Genomic DNA, 18,051 nt, shown 5'->3' on the forward strand with positions numbered 1-18,051 from the left:
CGCGTGAATGGTTCATGCCGAATGAAAAATGAAAACAAAGTGAAGCATATCGTTTATTAGATTGGTAGAGGTAGAATTGAAAGCGGAACCCTTTTCAGACGCGGAGTACGCGAGAAGTAGAGAGAAAGTAGTGTACCGGTTGATGAGCGTCCGTTTTTAACTTATGAACCTAAACGAACCTGAAACAAGAGTGTCATCGTGGGACAGGAGAGCTGTGAAGAGCACACAAATCACCACAGGAATGGCAGACCAAGACGTATATTTTCTTGAATAATTTGATCACACGAATAGCCGAAGAGCATTATTGCTGGATTGCTGGATGACTCTTCTCGTAAATGAAGCGATAACCAGTACTATATACGCATAGAACAACGTCTACGTATTACCTAAACTTTATACACAAAATGTATGTATCAATTATATACATCTATTTTTATACGGGCATACGGTTTTTTGCGTGCCGCTCACTCACCGTGTGATGGGCGATTTTAATTTTTGTACTACCAGTTGATGGAGACCAAACTTAACACAGTTTTCGTGTAGTTTTGTAGTTCCCTTTTCACGTCGGCGTCATCGCCACCACCACCAACAACAACAGGCCAATCCACCGGGTGGACACGTCTCGTCTTGCATATCATACCATTGAATGACCAGGCAACAAAACAGCAGAGAAAATACAAACGATCAGACGATATATCTTATAGGCGCTTTCCGTTCCGTTTAGTGTGTCCCTGGCAAGCACGGGAGCACTTCTTCCAACTCTTCGTCTTATTTGTCTTCCACGCACGTTGTGCAATTCTTGGTTACTTGTTTGTTTTCCCCTTCGCTTTTGGGCAGGAAAAGCGAAGGATACTGAGATGTTTGAATTGGATTCCCCTTTCCTTTTGAGCTGTGCCCAGTGCTGTGCTGTGCTGATGGGTTTAATCTAGTAGGCCGTCTGCTTCTTGGGTTCATCGGGTTTATTGCTACACACGCCATATTAATGCTAACCGTAATATCAAACCTGTTTCACCTAGTTAAGCGATAAGCAAATAGGGTAATGCCACCCCCAGTCTACAGCAAACTAGCAATGCGAAATGCTAGAGAACATAAGCGATAAACGTGAAACAAAAACGTGTCAAACTGTGGAAATGAATGGAACAAAATGATATATATACATATAGGGGATAAGAACAAGGTAGACTAAGAAGAGAATGCACTAATTGATTTTTACATACAAACTCACACACGCGCGCGTAGCATGATGGTAACATACGTACAGTCATATACATGGTAGTTTAAGGACGAAATGGATCAATAATGCTGGAACAGAGAACAGCGAGCCGACCGATAGATTGCTTCCAAGTGCAGCAAACACTAATTTGTAATCAGTTTCCTTCGGATCTTCCTACGAATAGCAGAGAGCGTACAACACCTGTATCGCTAGTCAGAAGCCAGTTTTACAACCCCACTACAGCAAAACAAACAGACAAACCACCTGAGAGATAACACACCGAGAACAGATGAATGGATTGATTAGGGCCATGTGCAACATGGTGCGAATTGGATCCTGTCCTGGAAAACAGCTAAACACAACCTCCTAAAACATATATACACCGCATATTTATGATGAGCATACGCACAGGCGTGCGTATCATGAAGAAACATTATATACATATACATATTTTGTAAAAAAACACACACGCAAGTGGTGTAACGATTGAAACATCCTATCAGCTAAGCCCCCTTTCTATTGTGTAAGCCGATTTAAATGATATATACAACAACAAAACACTCGCTGTGGAAAGAACATAAAGAGAATATACGAATCGAAGGAAGCCCGTTGTTTTGCGTTGTTCTAAAGAAATAGAGAAAGAAAGAAAAACAAAATGAGATTATGGATTCAAGCTGGAGCGACAAGGAGGTTGCTATGAATCTCACGATCATTTCACCTTTCGTTCCCGCACACACCGCGAGCAGTGAGTTGATGCCGACTGCCAGAAAACATGGTCCCCTGGCATCGCATTCGTTCCCATTTCGTTCGACGACGGTGCCACAAAATCCCGCATTACGAAAAAATTCCACTCAATCCGCTTCGTTTTCCGATCCGAAGTAACAGGAGAACATGTTCGACATCTCATCGCTGAGGCTGAGAGTACACACCTAGCCGTTGTACCTTTTCACTCGCCTGCTGCGTGACCAAGCGGCAGCATCTGTTGTTATCAGCGAGGGGAAGAAGACGCTGATCAGCAGTGTGCGTAATCCGTTCGCGTGAGTGGGCAAAGGAGTAATTGAGCACACCTGCAAGCTGCATGGTAGCCTGGTAGCAAATGTACCCGGTGTCACTCGGCCGGCCGTTGCGAAAACCATTCGAAAAGTTTAAAAATTGCACTTGGTACATCGCAGGAGCCCATGCCGTACGCAGGTAACTGCGGGTGACACATTTATCTTTCCCATTCGTCAGGTGTGTCAATACGATTTGGTAAGCTGGACATGTTTTATTATTTTATTTTTCAATTAAGTCAAATTGAATTGCTATACATTGGGGAGCGTCACGGAAAACAGGAGATTCGGTTTTGTTGTTTAATTAAAGCCTAGAAAACAAGCGTTCAATACTGTCATCATGCCTTAATTCGGATGGTTTTGATTTCTTATGTTGTTAATCGATTTTTAACACTGATCGCAGTTTGACACCGCTGACTTGAACGATCTGAAACCGATGCACACATGCGTCATCCACAGGGTCGCTTATCTGTATGTGTAACTGATAAGCGCAGCTTGCCCAGCAGGTACCCAGTTCAAAGTCTCCTGATCACTTTCGATCTACGGCTGGTGCTGTTAGCCGGTGTCATTTCTGATTTCACGATCGAAAGTGGTGTTGTGTATCGGTGTCTCTACTGCGAACGCTTCTCGATGGCCTCTCAGATACCGCGCGTCGATGTTGTTTTCCTGGCGTACAGTCCGGTTGCCGGAAAGGCCCCTTCGGTTACGCTGGACAGCATTTGTACGGTTAGTTTGTACGAGTTGCAGCGACATCTTCAGACGAAGCGTGCCGAACGGAACAGTATGGGTGTGGCGGCGTATAAACACTACAAATGGGTACGATGGGAACAATTCTTTTAAAACGTAAAGACCTTAAGTGCTAACGTTGTCCGTTTCCTTCGGTTTCACAGTACAATGCGGTGCTGGCAGAGGAACTACGAACGATCGGCAAAGGACAACCGCGACCATTGCTGCAGGCTTTCCATTGGTACATCGAAACCTCCAACAGCGATGCGTTCCGGATCGAGCATCAACAGTACGATGCAGTATCGCTAATAGTGGCGGCTGAGGTGGAACACTGGTACTGTGCTCGACCTGGCCACAGTGCCCAGGGTAGCCGGGCACGGATATCGTTCGGTGAACAATCGAACATTGCGATCGTGCCCCTGACGCCGAAAGTTGGCTCCAATCAGCCGCAGCTACGCCGACACCGATCGACAACTCTCGAAAGAATTCGAGAGGAATGTTAAAGCATCTCCGCGTTCTAATTGTGTTATTTTGTTACCCTGTGGCCCACATTGATCAAATAGGGCAAGAACATTGTGATCGTGTAATCATCTCCACCGCACACCACCTCGCTACTAAAGCCTATCAGATCTCACAACAATAAATCTTTTTATTATATCTCAATTATACACGTACGTCTCATAACGAGCCGCTGCTGCTAGCCGTACATTAACATTAGGTTCTTTGCCTTTTTACTGTGTTCTATGTGTGTTTGTGTGGCGGGTTTTAGTGGGGGATCATTGGGCGTTTGTTTGTGATCGGAACTATTGGTTACGAGTTTAGCTAGCTTCTGTCTGCTTACTACCTCATCATCTCATCGCACTTCACCGCTCCGTTTGCTTTTTGAGGTGAGCGAGGGAGGGAGAGATGATCTGCACTGCACATATCCACAGAGCAATAACGCACTATTGCCGGATATTTTCACTGGCCGTTTGTTTTGGTATCGATAGCCTTTCACCGAGTGACTTTTACACGCTCCTCTATACTGCGGTGTTGAAACCCATTTTGTAATAATACTTTTCACTAGCACAGGAACGAAAACAACACATGAAAGATCGAAGCACGAAACAAAAACGGATAACACGATAAACGATAAATAGTACTTAAACAAACCAATTCACAAAAAAGAAGGACCGGGAGCTATCCCCGCAACATGGCCCCACGTTTCGGTCATTTGCTACGAACTCAATTGCGTTAACTAATTGTAAAGCTTTCGAAAGCACACCGAAAGATTGTTCGACTACTCGTCGGATGTTCCGAATGTTTTTGTTCGAACGCAACCTGCGGAGGTAATGTTTTGCCTCTTTCCGGAGGAGGAAGGTGTGGGGGGAGAAGGAATCTTTGGGATGTTTCCGGAGGAGTTCCCGGCATTTCACTTAGGCGCACGGTGAATCGGTCGACATTTCTTCCTCGACCGTGATGTACATGCCTTCCTCCTCGTAGGTGGAGTCGTGTTTCGCCAGAATTCTTAGAAGCGGACGCAACTTCAGCCACCACTGGTGCTTCGGGATGCGCTGCCTGGAATGGAATGGTGAAGTTTGCAATTAACAGGGACCTCTCCCCACTCGCGGTGAATACTTACATGAAGTTTGTTTCACCGATCAGCTCCTTCAGCGGGGAGAATTTGTACTGACGGCGCACAAGCCCAAGCAGACAGGCCGTTTGCGGGGACGTCGCCTTAATCGAACCGTCCGGCTGCGTGTTAGCCTTCAGCTGCTCCACCAGCCACTCGACGCACTTGGCCGCCATCTTGGTGCCCATGTTACGATCGAAGGGAGTCGGCGAACCACCCTGCTGCATGTGGCCGAGCACGTTCATGCGCGTGGAGAACAGACCCTTGCCTTCCTCCGAGTACAGCCGATGGATGAACTCGGTGTTATAGTTATCGGACGCTTTCTCATTGCGCAGAATGAGACCACGCTGGACACCGTCGCTCATCTTCGACGCCATATGATACACGTCTTGCTGCAGATCCTTGATCGTAAACTTCTCCTCGTAGATGTAGGCCGCGTCGGCACCACCGGCCAATCCCGCCAGCGTGGCCAAATATCCGCAGTACCCACCCATCGTCTCGATGACAAACACGCGCCGCTTCGTACCTTGCGCCGACTGGCGGATGCGGTCGCAGATCTCCGTGATCTCGTTCAGCCCGGTGTCGGCACCGAGCGAGAATTCCGTGCCGGGCATGTTGTTTGAGATGGTGGACGGAATGACGACGATCGGGATGCAGAACTCATTGTACTTGGAGCGCTGATCCGTAATTTGGCCAGCCGCATGGTACGCCTCGAACCCGCCCACGATCAGCAGTGCCTGGATGCCAAACTCCTTGAGCCGTGCGGCAATCTCCTTAAACTGACCCTCGGGCAGTGTGCGCTTCGTGCCGAGGAAGGCACCGCCCTGTCCCACCCATCCAGTCACGTCGGACCATTCCATCTTCTTGATGTGACCCGCCACCAAACCCTCAATGCCATCGTGAATGCCCATCACCGTATCGCCACGGTAGATGCAGTTGCGGACAAATGACCGTACTGCCGCATTCATGCCACAGGCCGGTGCCCCGATATGCATTACCGCCATCGTGTAGCCACCCACACCACGGCCCTGCTCGTCGAAAGCACTCTTCGGTGGCTTCAGGCGCGTCAGCATCTTGTACGTCTCGAGATTGCGTGCGAACGAACGACCGCGCAGTTGCACTGCCAGCTCCCAATTCTTATCCTCCATTGCTTTCGCCACCGCCTTCGTTCGCTGGACGCATTCCATCAGTGGGACTCGCACGGCCTGGTTACCGTCCAGCGATACAACGCACGGTTCCGTCTTGTCGTCCGCTTCCATCAGTGCCAGCACCGCTTCCGCACCCATCCGGCAACCCTACGAAGTGAAAGGAAGTAGTTGAGTGTTTATGTTGCAGAAAGGACCTGAGGTGAGTTACTTACCAGCACACGATCGAACGCACTCGGATTGCCACCACGCTGCACGTGACCCAGCACGGTGATGCGCGTGTCCTGCTGCAGTCGATCAACGACCACTTGCTTGACCTTCTCCGCCGTAATCGGATTGCCGTCCCGGTCGATTGCGCCCTCCGACACGATGATGATGTTCAAACGCTGCCCGGCAGAACGCTCCTGTCGTCGTGATACGATGGGTGTGCGTTGACGATATAGAATGACAATATATCATTTAACGGTTTCGATTTTGGTATCGTTCGCTAAAGTACTGAACGGTGAGTGTGGAAGACGTGATGAGATGTAGGTATGATGTGACTCTGATAAAGGAATGCGGCTGAAGGGGTTAGCAAAAACGGTAGAAACGGGAAATGCATGCCCAAATGAAGGCAACAATACACACGAAAAGAAAAATATCTTTCAGTGACGGATGTGACCGGGAGGACCGAATAAGGTTGGATTTTGCAGTAAATTCTACGCGATCTGAATAACTGAAATCTTTTTTGGATCCAATCACTGGCCGAAGATCGTAAATTATGCTAGTAAAAGTGAAAGGAAAAAGCATATCACAGCAACAAACAAACAGCTGGCACAGCATTTTAACTAAGCATTGGCAGAACAACGGTGCAAGCAAAGAAGGATTTGAAGATAGAAGGCTGATTTTTTAAATTCTCTAAGTGAAACGGACAATAGACTTCTTCAAGATCACATACAATTTGAAGTGATTCTTACTGAATTTTCCAAGCATCACTAGAACCAAAACACAACCATATTAAAGCTCTTACAAATAAAAAGTCTATCATCGATATAAAGCGAAACATAAGCTGGCTTAGTACACCAATGTAAGAAAACACATTGCTAACGAGCATGCTAACCTACAATGAGAAAACAATAACGTGAACTTGATGATGTGTATACGCTTTTGTAGTAATTCTGCAATGATAACGGAATAATGATATAAAATCTACATTTGCTGGCTTCTCTGGTATTATGTGCTACATTCGCTAGGTGAGACTTAAGCAAGTTTTCAAATGCTAACAAAGCACTGAAATAATCCATTTCTAACAAGCAACATGGTAAATAATAACGATTCTAGCTTCGTTTACTTCGTTCCGTCCCATTCCAGCAGTCATATCTATTCGTGAATGAGAAAGATAGACTTTCGCATAAAAAAATTCCTTTGAAACGTTAGTGGACCAGGACTTTGGAAGGGGAAAAAGGGGAATCCATTTGGAGGTCAGTTTTCACATCAGATATCAGGTATTAGTTCTCCTCGATCAGCGGATTTTGTTCAATCCCCTGAGGAAGGTTTCGGAGATGGGGAGAGGGTCTCTGGGGGGGGAGAAGAGACGATAGTAGTAGTAGTAGTAGTGGTTTTTGTTTTGCGTACCTGCAGGATCTTCTTACATAGCTTTTCTGGCCAATTGTGGACAACGGGATCTTCCGGTATGAATACAAAGTCCGCCTCGCTAGCTAAAGCAGCCATTATGGCCAGGTAACTACAATGCACACAATAATAATGACGGTAGTAGTGATCAAGATGAAGAGAAATGCGTTATGGTTTTGGTAGCGATCAGAATTAAAGGGAAAGAAATGTGTACAACATTTAGTTAGATACGTTGACTTTTCACACACTCTTTTTTTTTTGGCGGGTGGAAATTTGGACAGGCGGTGTACATATTTGTCTAAACCTGGGGAAGATCAGTGCAGATCACATTCGATTCCACGATTTCACCTGTCAAAGCAAACTCGTTCCGATCGTCTCCATCAAGAATTAGGACACCCTCTTGCAGTTAGGATAACAAATAAAACAACGTAAGTAAAATGTCTTCGATACCCTTTTTCTTCTTACATTTGTAAATTCGATAGTTTGAGTGTGGCCTTATATTTTAGTTAACAGATATTTGCATATCTCTTTGCAATTCGACCAATCAGTTCTTGTGTATGGATGGATAGGCATTGGAAATATGAACATGACACGTGAACACTATTGAATGGACGTTCTTAATGTGACGGAAATCTAGAATTCTTCAACAGAAAGTTGGTTAAGTAATAGGAAAACGACAAAATTACAAAACAAAACACAGCAATGTAAAATGTTGTAACAGCACGTAGAGTGTGGGGTAATGAAAGATGCTCATGCACACCCGAACAACCAGTTCAGAGTTTCGATGAGTTTCGCCAATCTGTGTGATCACCACGCGGTCATGATCGTGTGAGGTTCGTGCAATGAATGATCTTTGGAACTAGCAATAGCAATCCTGAACATCGCGTAAAACATCGAAGCGGTGGTGTTGTTTTCTTAAAGCGATAATTTGGAATTTTGAGCATAATTGTGAATGGGGGTATGATGTACGCTTCCGTTCGCTGTCCCCAATTTGCTTGCCTGTGTCAATTGCTTGCAGAGACGTTCCGGCCAATCGGGTTTCGGTGGATCTTCGGGAATGAAAATGTAGTCGGCCTCGACGCACAGACCGGCCACTACCGCCAGATAGCTGTGAAGAACATGAATAATGCATACGATATGGAGTGGAGCAATTTTGGTGTATGGCACGCTTATCTTATCGCTGATGATCAAGTGTCGCTTTCTTTACTTTGTACGGGAGCTGTTTTTGTTTCGCTCCAGTGATGGGTTTAAAACGTAATCGAAAGACCAATTAAATGTAGGATGATGCATCATTAGCCGATATGTGTTTGTGGTTCCGGGTGGAAAACGGATCGTTATCGACAAAATAAAAACAAATCAAGAAGAAAAAGGACATTCTACAAAGGGCAACAAAGAGAGACAGTCTTCTTCGATAAGGTTCATAATCATCACCGACAAGTCAATTAGAGGAATGTTAAGGACCCACTGCATGCGCCTATTGGGGGGGGGGGGGAGAAAGAGTTCATAACACACGCCATTCGGGGTGCGGGGGGAAGGGGAATAACTCGCAGTTAATATGGAAGACATTTCAATGAGCAAAACGGAAGAGACAGCAACACCGACAACAAGAGACGGGTCCATTCTGCACAAGATAACTGGGAAACAAAATCGAACGGGTGCATTTAGTGACAAATGATCATTAGTTTCAATTATAGCGTGCGCAGCGCGTTCTACTTCATTCCGTAAGAGAAGAATGAAGGAATTGTTTTGAGGAAAAACCACCCGGAGAATGATTCATTCCCATGGCAGCTTATACTGTGAGCTACATGAATCAGTGGTTCCGATTTCAACTTTAGGTAGCAAGAGAATGTGAGTACTACAAGAATGCAAGTATGAAGGGTGTCCAGGAAGGAGCTGCACAACCAACTGCAGTGTTGTTGGCTGCGTGACTGGATGGGTGTGATTGCGCTTGCCTGTTCGAGTTTATCGCAGATTTTGGTCTCCCAGTCGCGTGGCGGCGGAGACTCGGGAATGAAGACGTAGTCGGCCTCGGATATGACGCCGGCAACGACCGCCAGATAACTTTAGGGCAAAACGATATATTTCAAACGTTCGACAGGTAACGAACAACCGAATCGTCGAGTAAAAATCGATGGTGGAAATTTTAAAAAAGAATAAAACCATTAGCATATCATCGCGATTTCTTTCGCCTGGAGGATACACCTGTGATAAAGTTCAACTGTGCAATAACGTTGGCCCACACTTACCCACAGTGACGTCCCATAACCTCCATGATGAAGGTACGTTGATGGGAGTAAGCCGTGCTGACGATCGCATCGATCGCCTCGATAATGCGATGCAGTGCCGAATCCGTACCGATCGTCATGTCGGTACCGCAGAAATCATTGTCGATCGATCCGACCATACCGGCGATGTGCAGGCTGTTGTACTTGATGCGCTGGTCCTGCGTGATCCGATTGCTGGCCAGCAGCTCGTCCAGCAAGCTGCCCCACTCCTGCCGGAACAGGTTGGCACCGGTGAGCGAACCATCGCCACCGATCACGACCAGGTTGGTGATGCCGCGGGAAACGAGATTGTAGGCGGCCTGTAGACGACCGGCACGTTCGCGGAAGTCCTTGCAGCGGGCCGAACCGATTACGGTGCCACCCCGGTGGATAATGCTCGACACCGATGACCAGTTAGCCTCGACGATATTGTCCTCACCGTCCACCATACCCTGGTAGCCTTCGCGGATGAAGTAAACCTGTTGAAGGTGGAGGGTAAACATTAGTTAAGAAAGGCTGAATTATGTGGTAGTTGAATCGTTTCCTTTAATTAGATTGATCATATGAACACCAATTAGCTACTAAATGGAGAAATCTGACCGCAAATAATGGTAATCTCATCACTACACAATACACACAAAGCCATATTTTTACATTTAGATTCCTTCTGTTCTACTGTGTGTGTTGCACACATCCTATGCTGGTAATGACTCTGGAGCGTTAGTGAAACGTAAAAACAAATCTTTTTGGCAAGTGCTTTAACGTGATACGAGCAACCTGGCGTCTCCATCTGTTTTCGTCCTATTGAAATCTCTCTTTTGAGATTTGTGCTTATAAATAGCACTCTTCACCACGAAACAAGACAAACCCTCACCCCAACTGGCTAAACAAAACCCCGTTAGGCAATAAGTAATCCCGCCAGCTCTCGGTCACTCCACAATTGTTCCAATTTGAACGGTTTCACCTTTGCGATGACCTTCCTTCCTGTAGTATTGCCAACAAATACAACTTCTCACAGCCGGTGGGTGTATGCTGCTGCTGGTCCATTGAGTATGGGAGCATATAAATATTATGACCGTCTGAAGGTCATTTAAGTTCTCTTCGATGCCAATATAGGTCAATTGAACTGTTGGTTTGTTGGTTCGTTATAGGTCAAGATGGGATATGTTCGACAAAACAACTCTGGACACAAATTCGACGATGTTCCCGCATCATTACGTTGTCCACGAGACGAAAAGTAAACATTTTGTTGGCATGAAAGTGAAAACTAGACTCATAAAATGTCATAAAACACTCTTGCATAGAGCTTATCGATAACGTTCAGCGGCCTGCCATTAAATGAAAGCGACAGCCGTGTCCCAAACGGACGGCATGCCAGTTCTCGGCATGCTGATAACGTTGCTCTTACAACATCAACAAGCAGCAAATGTTGTCACTGTGGGATTAGGATCGTCATGTTTTGGCACGGTCATGGTCAAACGATTGGCCGTCGCTCATTCATGATGCGAGTGATGTTTGAGATATTTTAGGACGGATGTAGCGAACACATATCCTTGCCGGCAGGACACATTCCTACATGGACGAACTGTTAGTTCAATTGATAGCACTGAACTTTCAAACTTGACCACCGCACCGGTGCCTTCTGCTCTTCTGTGCGTGATGGCAATGATGCGTGTGCGTTAAACCGACCGACTACGACGACAAGATATATTTAGCTGCTTGTGATGAGGCTATGGCGCTATCTTGCGCTCGAGCAATCTGAATTGACCCGTCGCGAACGTTTCCCTTCGATGAAAAGTGTAAGCATTGGTCAATGATGATGGCATGATAAACCAGTTCGTAATGATTCCTGCGACTTACCTTGCATCCAACATAGATTCCCATGCGCACCACGGCTCGGACGGCCGCATTCATGCCCTGAGAATCGCCACCGCTAGTGAAGACGGCGATACCCTTGCCCTTGTGGGCTCCAAACTGAATAAACCGTTGTACCGGTTGGCTCGACATTCTGCTTCACGGGTAAAGATGCTTTTAGCTGATGCAAAAACTACCACACACACGTGCACTAAAAACACACACCTCTTCTACTGCTAACGCACGGCGGAAGTGTCCGAAGAAGAAGGAAGAAAAAGAGAGGAACAACTTTCATATTTAGTAATCACACCCACGCACACATACACCAACGCACACACAGGGTATTTAATCATTTCTATGGTTGGTAACAGTAGCACGAAGAAGAAACTTGCTTAGATTGCACAACCCAACCAGCAGTAAAATTGTTTAGACTTTCAACATGGATTGATTTTATTTAGGATTATCACAACCACTTGGCTATTAACCGCGGACAAAAAGGACCACCAGCACAAGGATCTTGCACATTTTCGCAAAGTTATATCACATGGCACCGGTGTGCTCCTCATGCTGCAATCCTCCTGAACGCTATCGTTTCTACATTGTAATAATTGCACCAATCTCATCGTAGCCTCGTGGGGAGTCACTGGTTTTGGTAGGAAAGCTAATCAACCAAAGAGGCGCATCAAATTCGTCCTACCCGCACGGCTAGAGGGCTCGAGTTCCACCGCTCTACACTCACCGTTGAACTGCGAAATATACCACACACTGGGCCGGAACGGTGAACCGATTTGTGAGTTCTCGGTTGCGAGTCGTCCACCTGGGTCTGTTGTGTGAAAAACGCAACTGCAAGAAGCGAACACAAACGGCGGTTCCTTTTTTTAGTAGCCGAGCTTCCCAAAGGTGATCGGTGACATTTCAAGGTGACTTTATAAGCAAATTCAATGTTTATGCGATTGCCGTACGGCAGGTTGGCTCGATGCACTGCTACTTACCACTACCATCAAACGCAATTTGACAGCTCAGCGCACAGTTTTCCTTGGTGCCTACTTTCCATCAATCATTTTTACGCCGTTCGGTAAAAATGTGTGATAAAAATAAAGATTTATACTAATTTTGTTCCAAATAAGATAAAACTGATACAAAAACGTACTTCAGAGAATTATTTGCGTGGATGTATAGTTCCCTGGCGTTTTCTTTTGCTTTTGATTGTCATCTGTCTATTCGCACTTTATGGGCCAGCCTGTATGCGTTAACTGACAGCTATCAAATGCCGGCGTGCGGGGAAAAGAAAATACAAATGATTGAATTTCTTTTATTTTGTTGTTGCCTTTTATGTATTATTTAAGTGGGTACATTTTCTTTTCGATATAATTCGTGTATACCCTGTTCAACAACTGATCGTCGTTCAATCTTATATACACGAAATTTCTTCACATGAAGGCTGTGTTTCATCATCATGTAATAATTATTTAAAAATTTGAATCTTTTAGAACGTGGCCTTCAGGAAGTAAATAAAAAAAGTCTCTCAAATCTCACACAAATTCACAATGATCAGACGAAATTTCATCATGACCTGATGAATGGGACAATCTCTGAAAACCGGTTACAAAATTGCATGAAATTTTCTTCTTCCACGAAACGTGCTGCATGACACGTGCAATTTGTCAAGAGAAGAAAAAAAAGTTCAAAAGTGGCGGTTATTGAACCTGTGATTCATTTCGCTCTCTTCCAGCATTGCATTCGCAAGCATGACGAAACATTAACACAAAGCCAGTGAAATAAACGGCTGGAGACTGTGTGTTAAAGTCCGTGATTCAGCTCAATGCTAACAATGATGTCAGCTGCACTGTAGAACCACTCATCTCAAGGAATTTGAGAAATGTACTCACGATAATCTACTTCTCAAAATTGACTACGAAAGAAAGAGATATGATTTTGGCAAATACGTTGAGTTTGCACTTTCAATCAGTCAATTGGAAATCAATAAACTGATAAGTTTTCCAAGGACAATAGACTTCTACGGTGAGGTCTAGCGAATGAACCTCAATTGGAATAATATGCTATGAGCTCTGTGCCTCGAACAAAAATATTCAACAACAACTACTGCTACTTCTCAAAGCAAGGGATCGTCCTTAAATGTCTCTCCCCCGTGTTATACTTATTTTATATATTTTTTTATTGTTTTCTCCATTTTCTTATCTTCCACATATGATACAACCAATATAGAGAATGTGAAACAGCGATAATACCGAAAAACGAAGATGATTATATTCATGCACTGAGGCGCGCGCACGCTTGTTTGCTGCTGCGGTTGCTGCTGGTTTTGTTATCTTCATTTGTTTGCTTGTTTATGTTCTGTTTGTCCAGTAAGCACCACACAAAGTTTGATTTACTTTGCTTACTTACTGCGGTTTCTTTGTCGTCCTCGCTTCTCTTCGCTCTTCGTCTATGATCTTTCTCCATTGGTTTCTGCCTTTCAAGTTCAAACGTTCCCCAATGATTAGGAACGGATTTTGGCTCACCAAGCTTCTAACTTTTGTGTGTGGTTTAGTTTTGTTAAGCGGAATTTGAATTACATAATTGCCTGGCGCTGCCTTAACTGTGGAATACTAGCGCGGGTGTGAGGGTTTGGGTTTTTACTTGCTTTAGAATTGTTTTATCTCCCCTGTTCGGTTTAACCGTACCTGTTCAGCCATTTTGTAAGCATTCTCAAAACTTCCGATCAGCTTACACCTAAGTTCGAAAAGTTCTTTATCTCTACATCAATGGTTTGCAAAAACCTGCTGAAACGTTAATTCGTACTTTTCCAACTTCCTGTAAATTTGATAGCCTTATTTTGCTGCTCTGTGAGCCATAGGATTACAACAAGAACGGTTCTGTAGCTGTTGCTGCTGCTATTACTGTTCTGTGTGTTTTTGAGTTTTTGCTTGTTTGTCAATGTTTTAAGTCTGTGTTTGGATGTGCTCTGTTGTTTCTACGGTTCTATTAGTTTTTTTAAATCCATTTTTCATTGCTCTGTAAGCTGGTTTAACAATATAGAATGCATCTGAAAAAGTGAACTATTCTGCTCATGTCGTTAACGTACGTGTTTGGAGTACTTCGCGCTATCGCTGTGACACAGCAAAGGAACAAGAAAACCCAAAGATAAAACCATGAACAATTTTCAAAAACTTGGAAACTCTATCGATCACCATGTTTGTTTGTTTAAATAGTATTGTTTTAAAGATTCTTCACTGCCAAAGAGCGTTCTGGTTTGCTACTACTGGGTACTGGGCCCCAGATATCCCGACTGCAGACTTTGACAATTTTATTCAGGTTTCTGTTTGAATAGAGAGGATGTAGCAGTGGACGATGAAAAAGGAAGGAAGGACGATTGAATGGGATAAGGACGAAGCAGTATCTTCTACTGGAGTATTGGTAGTAGTATTCCTATCTACTAGGAAGGACTTCCTTCCGCATTGACTATCAAGAACGCGAAGAACCACTAGCTGTAGAAGTTGGATATCCGTACAATAAATGATCCCAATTTCCAAAAGTTGTCCAATGTTCAGAGTACGGATTTGGGAGGAATGTGAAGAATGAGAACCACGGTGCTTGGGTCCGACTTGGAACCATCGATATTCAATTCATCCCCAAATTTAGAATGCATTAACTTTTGACGGTAAACGAAGCTGAGTTCTAACCGTTTTGCGTGTTAAGGAATTTAACTAATCCATTTCGCTACAATATTGTCCATCAGGAAGTGTGACCGCCAGGCAACAGGGAGACACAGCATCGGAATGTGTGCTGTTCCGCGGGACATTGGTTCGAGTTGGTTGTTTCATCATAATGTTGCTTTATTTTCAATGTTTTATCATGTTGTTACATGACAGTGACTGTGGCTTTGTGTAGGAGAGTTACCTCTTGGGTAGGTGAGATATCTCTCCCTCATGCCTATGTCAGCTTTCGCGTTTACTGCTCATTCACAACCCATTCATCCGCTATCCTCTGTATGTGTGGGTGTCCTTTACCCTGCAAATTGGTGCCGTGGAAATCCGTTTCATTTACAAGGGCTAAATGTCTCTGGTTTTATAGCAACACACAGTGCCGCAATTTTACTTTCATAGCTCCATGTTGCTTCCCTTTTGTCGGACACAAACACACGTACGGGGGAAAGCCTTGCGTCCATTAGAGTTTTTGGTTTTTACAATGTATTCCTTTTATTGTTTCACGAATAGAGCGAAAACAAAATATCCTTGTATCACGAAATCAACAAATAGTGTTGCTCATGTTTGCCTGTAGTAGTAGTAGTAGTAGCATTAATAGTGTATTGTAGTAGTGTGGCACCGAGCGCACGAATTTTCTTCTGCGGGGAAAATTGGGTTGGCTTTGAATTTTCTTAATGCAGCTGGCTGGCAACACTAGCACACTAGGCTTTTCCGCTTTCTTTCAGTGTATGTGTGTACAAGTTCGTGAGAGAGTGTGTGCACATTCTTTATGCATGTTGTGTGTGTAGTTGGGACAGTAAGGGTGATTTCTACCCTCTTTCTGTTCGTGTGTATCGTCTCCTACATCGAGGGAAGTAGCAGCTCCCCAAGTTCTCCCTTATCCTTTTGACATCAACGGGTGGTTTAGATTTGTAAAACTTCTCGGTTTTTGGGACATGTTTGTTTTACTGCTCTTTTATTTGATTAAACGACGGCGACGACGACGACTTGTTTGATGTTGGTTTTACAAGAGTAATAATTTCCATTTGATGTTCTTTTGTTCTTCAACATGATTCTTGTTTGTTTTTTTTTCTCTCTCTCTCTCTCTCTCTCTCTCTCTGTCTAATTCCTCGCGTTACAACACATACAAATCCTACTATCGCAGTAAATAGTCCTCCTGGTTCGAATACCGCACACGTGCGATGGTGGTTTTCGCGGACGATTCGAAGATGGCAAAGTTCACAATCCTTTATTCCAGCCCCAATTTGGGACGTGATGGTAGGGGTGTGAGGGAGGAGGCTTTTCCTGCGCTTTGCTTCGGGTTTGATGTTGCTGTATAATGATGTAAGACGACAGTTTTGCTTCATATTTTATATTAAACTAGGTTATCCCTCCATGCTAATCCCAGGTAGCTCGCTGAGCTGCTGCCACAAACGTGCAGTTCGCACAACAAACAAAAATGAAAAAAAAAAACATCTATCTCCCATCAAAAACCTTGCTTTGCAACCTGTTGACACGAGAAACAACATGTACCTTGGCCACATTCTTACAGTTTAAAAAGACTTAGCTATCTCCTTCATATCCCATCGCATTTTAACATATCTGTTTGGGTGTTCCTTCTTCCTTTGTTCAAAAAAGCATGGAACCCGACACTTTGTTCAGCGCATATACGAAAACACGAAACACCAGCACACCACATAATGATCATCATCTTTTCACTCGGCCATGCCATATCGTTTCTTTTAGTAGTGTGTATCGATAACGGAAAGGCAGAGCCTTTTCCCGAGACAAATTGTACCGGCGAGCTCCGTTCGGCCGCTTGCTGATTGTCTTTGTGTTGCGCTAACGGCTAGTACCGGACAACCTACACCTGGCCCAATAACTGGGAACGCGCTCGCCGGTAAACTAAAATATACACACTCACACATAGGGACGACACACAACCGACTGATCCTTCTACTGTGGCCAAAGATAGAAGATCCAAAAAGGGGGAACACGACCGACAACGAGTGTGTGCAACAAATACTGAAAGTGGTCAGTACTTTGGAAAAGGAATATTGGGATTTGTGTTGGTTTGGGCATTATATGAGTTTGCTTTGAAAGTAGACATTTATAGAAGAGCTTGGTACAGGTCAGATATCGGTTGGGAGAGGGGTTAACCATCGCGTAAAAATAGGGCAACGAAGACATTCGATTCGAGGAATCGCATGGCCGCGCATCCAAAATCTGTTCCACATTAGTCGCATGTCCTTGTTACAACTACGAGTATTCAATGCTCAATATACACGGTGTCTTAAAACCACGTGCACAACACAGTATTGAGCAGGCGTTTCCATGCAGATAACGACTTCATGAACATCCTCCAGAAATGCCCCCATTTGTTGTGTTTTCAATACGCTACCCCCAGCTCCCTACAAATCACACACACATTCATAATCGACAAAAGTTCCAAAGGGATCGGGAAACATCTCCACACACACACATATATCCACCGCATGGGACGATTTTCTCAGGATTGGGGAGAAGGGACTATAGCAATAGAACATACATTATAAACATGTAGTTGTTGAGTTTTGTTTGTTTGCTTGCCACTCATATCGTTCATATCAGCTCAGATCAGACTTTTTCCGCTTGTGCTCTTCCGTTTTTCTTCCTCTCCCTACTATTTCCTTCCTTTTCGCGATCGTTTAATCTTACCACGACGTCCGTTCTGCCTCAGTAACATGTCAATTTCTCCATTTTTCCATGAACATGCACCGTTTACATGAACTGTGAACCGTGTAAGATACGTGCGTGTGTGTGTCTGCTCGCTTCATTCGAAGTTTCCTTTGCACAACCTACAGTTGCAGTGCAAAGAGAACAATGAACAATTATTTCTTTCACGTTTCGAT

General features: G+C 44.5%; 2 protein-coding genes across 3 annotated transcripts; one reads left to right on the forward strand and one right to left on the reverse strand.

The window, feature by feature from the left end:
• Positions 1-2,886: 2,886 nt before the first annotated feature.
• LOC128715073 (uncharacterized) lies at positions 2,887-3,491 on the forward strand. The gene is made up of 2 exons (XM_053809956.1): positions 2,887-3,078; positions 3,153-3,491. Exons 1-2 carry the CDS (start codon positions 2,893-2,895, stop codon positions 3,489-3,491), a joined length of 525 nt encoding a protein of 174 aa, XP_053665931.1. The 5' UTR covers positions 2,887-2,892.
• A 912-nt stretch (positions 3,492-4,403) lies between these two features.
• Positions 4,404-11,627, reverse strand: LOC128715671 (ATP-dependent 6-phosphofructokinase). 2 transcript variants are annotated; one of them, XM_053810582.1, is made up of 6 exons: positions 11,481-11,627; positions 9,603-10,099; positions 7,360-7,468; positions 5,961-6,149; positions 4,610-5,895; positions 4,404-4,545 (listed from the first exon to the last, which is right to left on the reverse strand). In XM_053810582.1, exons 1-6 carry the CDS (start codon positions 11,625-11,627, stop codon positions 4,404-4,406), a joined length of 2,370 nt encoding a protein of 789 aa, XP_053666557.1. The 2 variants fall into 2 exon arrangements, with proteins under 2 accessions (XP_053666557.1, XP_053666556.1); XM_053810581.1 differs by lacking the exon at positions 7,360-7,468 and adding an exon at positions 8,356-8,464.
• Between the last annotated feature and the right edge of the window lie 6,424 nt (positions 11,628-18,051).

This window comes from Anopheles marshallii, chromosome 3, assembly GCF_943734725.1.
Source record: "Anopheles marshallii chromosome 3, idAnoMarsDA_429_01, whole genome shotgun sequence".
Classification (NCBI taxonomy): domain Eukaryota; kingdom Metazoa; phylum Arthropoda; class Insecta; order Diptera; family Culicidae; genus Anopheles; species Anopheles marshallii.